General features: G+C 37.6%; 1 gene segment (V, D, J or C); it reads left to right on the forward strand.

Annotated features, from left to right (window-relative positions):
• The first annotated feature begins 2,005 nt into the window (after positions 1-2,005).
• Positions 2,006-2,615, forward strand: LOC122705818. The segment is given in 2 exon segments: positions 2,006-2,117; positions 2,233-2,615. Coding segments are annotated over 2 exon segments (432 nt in total).
• The last annotated feature ends 213 nt before the right edge of the window (positions 2,616-2,828 follow it).

Consider the following 2,828-nt stretch of genomic DNA (forward strand, 5'->3'; position numbering starts at 1 on the left):
TTTACTTAAACAGCATTCTCAAAAGGACAAAATATAGAGATGAAAAGATCAGTAGTTGCTAGGAGTTGCAGGGGTGGAGACAGTGTGAAAGTGATTTTCTCTAGAGAAATGGAACAATTTTGCATCATGATTTTAGTGATGGTACAAAAATGTATACCTGTGATAAAATTTCAGAGCTATGCATAATAAAGAGTGCATATAAAGCTGATATATCAGATTACCATCTGTATTTTAGTAATACTTTATCAATATCAATTTTCTGATATATATATAATATCGATAGTTATATATGCTACATATAAAATACCATGCTGCTGCCCAGTTGCCATGGACATTCGTGATCTCTTCTACTTAAATACAAGTAGGTTTGGTCATGCAAACCAGGGCATCAGCTGCCTGACAGCACTCAGAGGTGAAATGGGACAGAGGAGAAGATGTCTCAACTAAACGTGCACTCTCCTTCATGCATCAGTCACTAACAACACCGCTCAAGCAACTTAAAAGCAAGGAGTTGGCACTGCTTTAGAGACCTTTTCTGTACTTCCTTTCTACTATTTGTTTGCCTTTGGTTCTTTTATATTAATACATACATTAAAATGGTAAAACCAAATGGAAAATTGACAGACAGCTACATTCAAATGAACAGGTAACAGTTTACAAAATTTCAGTAATCACCTTCTGTGCTATAGACATATACTGTGTGCTTGCAGTCTGTAGATACCAAGTTTTGTTGGAGCGCATTATAGTATTATGGCACAGAAAGAACTGACATGCTTATCTTAACTTTACTTAACAAAAAGAAAAAAATAACAAGCAACTAGCTAGTAAGACTGAACACTTTGGGCCAGTGGGACAGAAAAAAATAACATGAGGAAAATTCTAAGACACATGGAAGTACAATTCTACTTGTGGAAGGAATGGGACTGGATTTCCTGATCCTCCTTAAAGTCTGATAAATAAGATTCAATATCAAGTTTCAAAAGAATAATTATTTTATTCTGGTTATAAATTCATACATTCATAAATTCATAAAAAACAGAATAAACTTTGAAAGTTAGAAGGACTGATGTTTAATCATTTGATGTCGAAATGATTTTATGTATTGAAAAAACCAAATAGAGCCCTAAAACCTATAAAAAATATATGTTAAAAATTTTGAAAAGACTGCCTTTCACCAAAAGTCTGTGACTTTTTCAATAGAGTATTTAAATTTTGGATGGAGAAATGTAAGTATAGGCTAAATGAATGACTAGTAAATAAGTAGATTATAAGAAGGGTTCATTGATTATATTAAATCTTACTTTAGTCTGCTCATTTTGTTACAAACAGCATTATTTTGTTCTTTTTCATGGCTGAGGAATTTTATTGTGGGGTTTCCCCGGTGGCTCTGCAGTAAAGAATCCACCTGCCAAGCAGGACACATGGGTTCGATTCCTGGCTCAGGAAGATCCCTGGAAAAGGAAATGACACCCCACTCCAGTATCTTGCCTGGGAAATCCCATGGAAAGAAGAGCCCAGCAGGTTACAGTCCATGGATCCCAAAGAGTCAGACACCACTTAGTGACTACAGAACAACAACAATATCATTGTACATAAGTAACACATTCTATTCATTTCTCTGTCAAAGCACATTTCATTTTGCTGTGACACAAACTGTAAATCAACCAAACACCAATAAAAATGTAAAAAAACAAACAAAAAAATCCTGTATTAAATGGGATGGCAAAATTATTCTGTGGAATAATTATAAGTGAAAATCAACTTGTTTGTTCTTTAGTTCCACTCCGTTCAAACCTTTAAAATAATTGCTTTTGCAAAGCCCCCTTTCAGGCTCAGCCTAATTTAAGAAAGAAAAATAGACAAAGAAAGGTTTGTGGTGAGCTAGACTTTTTTTCCCTGTCTGTGCACAGACCATGTTACCCATGAACATGACAACCCCCACTTCCTGTCTGAAGGAGTCACACAGGAACCGGATACTATGTATATGTGCTGCCAGGCACACAGAGACACTGAACTCTCAGCTTGAGGCAGAGAACTCAGCACATTTGTGCAGGGGAATCCATGCCTCATGTTGTCCTCCAGTCTGCCCTGGGTGTTCCTGGCCTTCATCTTCTCTGGTAGGTATTCTAAAAGAGAAGCAAACATCTTATGATTTCAGCTTGGGATTTTTTAGTTTAATTCCTATACTATTTTATTCACTGCTCCATCTCTGTTTTCTGATTTTCCCCACAGGATCCAGTGTAGCCCAGAGAGTTACTCAAGACCAGCCAGACATTTCCAGTCAAGTTGGGGAGGTAGTCACCCTGAGCTGTCGATATGAGACAAGAGTGAGCAGTTACACCATTTTTTGGTATAAACAACTTCCCAGTGGAGAGATGATTTACCTTATTCGTCAGGGTTCTTCTAGCCAGAATGCAAGGGATGGCCGCTACTCTATAAATTTTCAGAGATCACAAAGATCCATCAGCCTCACCATTTCAGACTTACAGCTAGAAGACTCTGCAAAGTACTTCTGTGCTCTCCGGGAACTCACAGTGGTTGAAGTAATAGGAAAAGCTGAACAAAAACCCCAGAGCTTAATAAGAGAGAGCCCCCTGCTGCGGGACCCAGGCTGAAATACACACCTGCAGACCCCAGACAAGAAATGGTAGTCCTGCGGTTGCTTCATCTGTGGTCTGGATCAGAAGATTTAATTCTAAATAAAAGCTCCTCCTATGTCATTTGGAAGCAGGTGTCCAGAGTAACTTTCTAATGATACATTCTCCTCCTGAGTTTTTTACTTTAAATCAGCCACACAGAACATGTGTAAAGTTGTCTAAATTTGAAAA

The sequence above is a fragment of the Cervus elaphus genome, chromosome 12 (genome assembly GCF_910594005.1).
Source record: "Cervus elaphus chromosome 12, mCerEla1.1, whole genome shotgun sequence".
NCBI classification, from domain to species: Eukaryota; Metazoa; Chordata; class Mammalia; order Artiodactyla; family Cervidae; genus Cervus; species Cervus elaphus.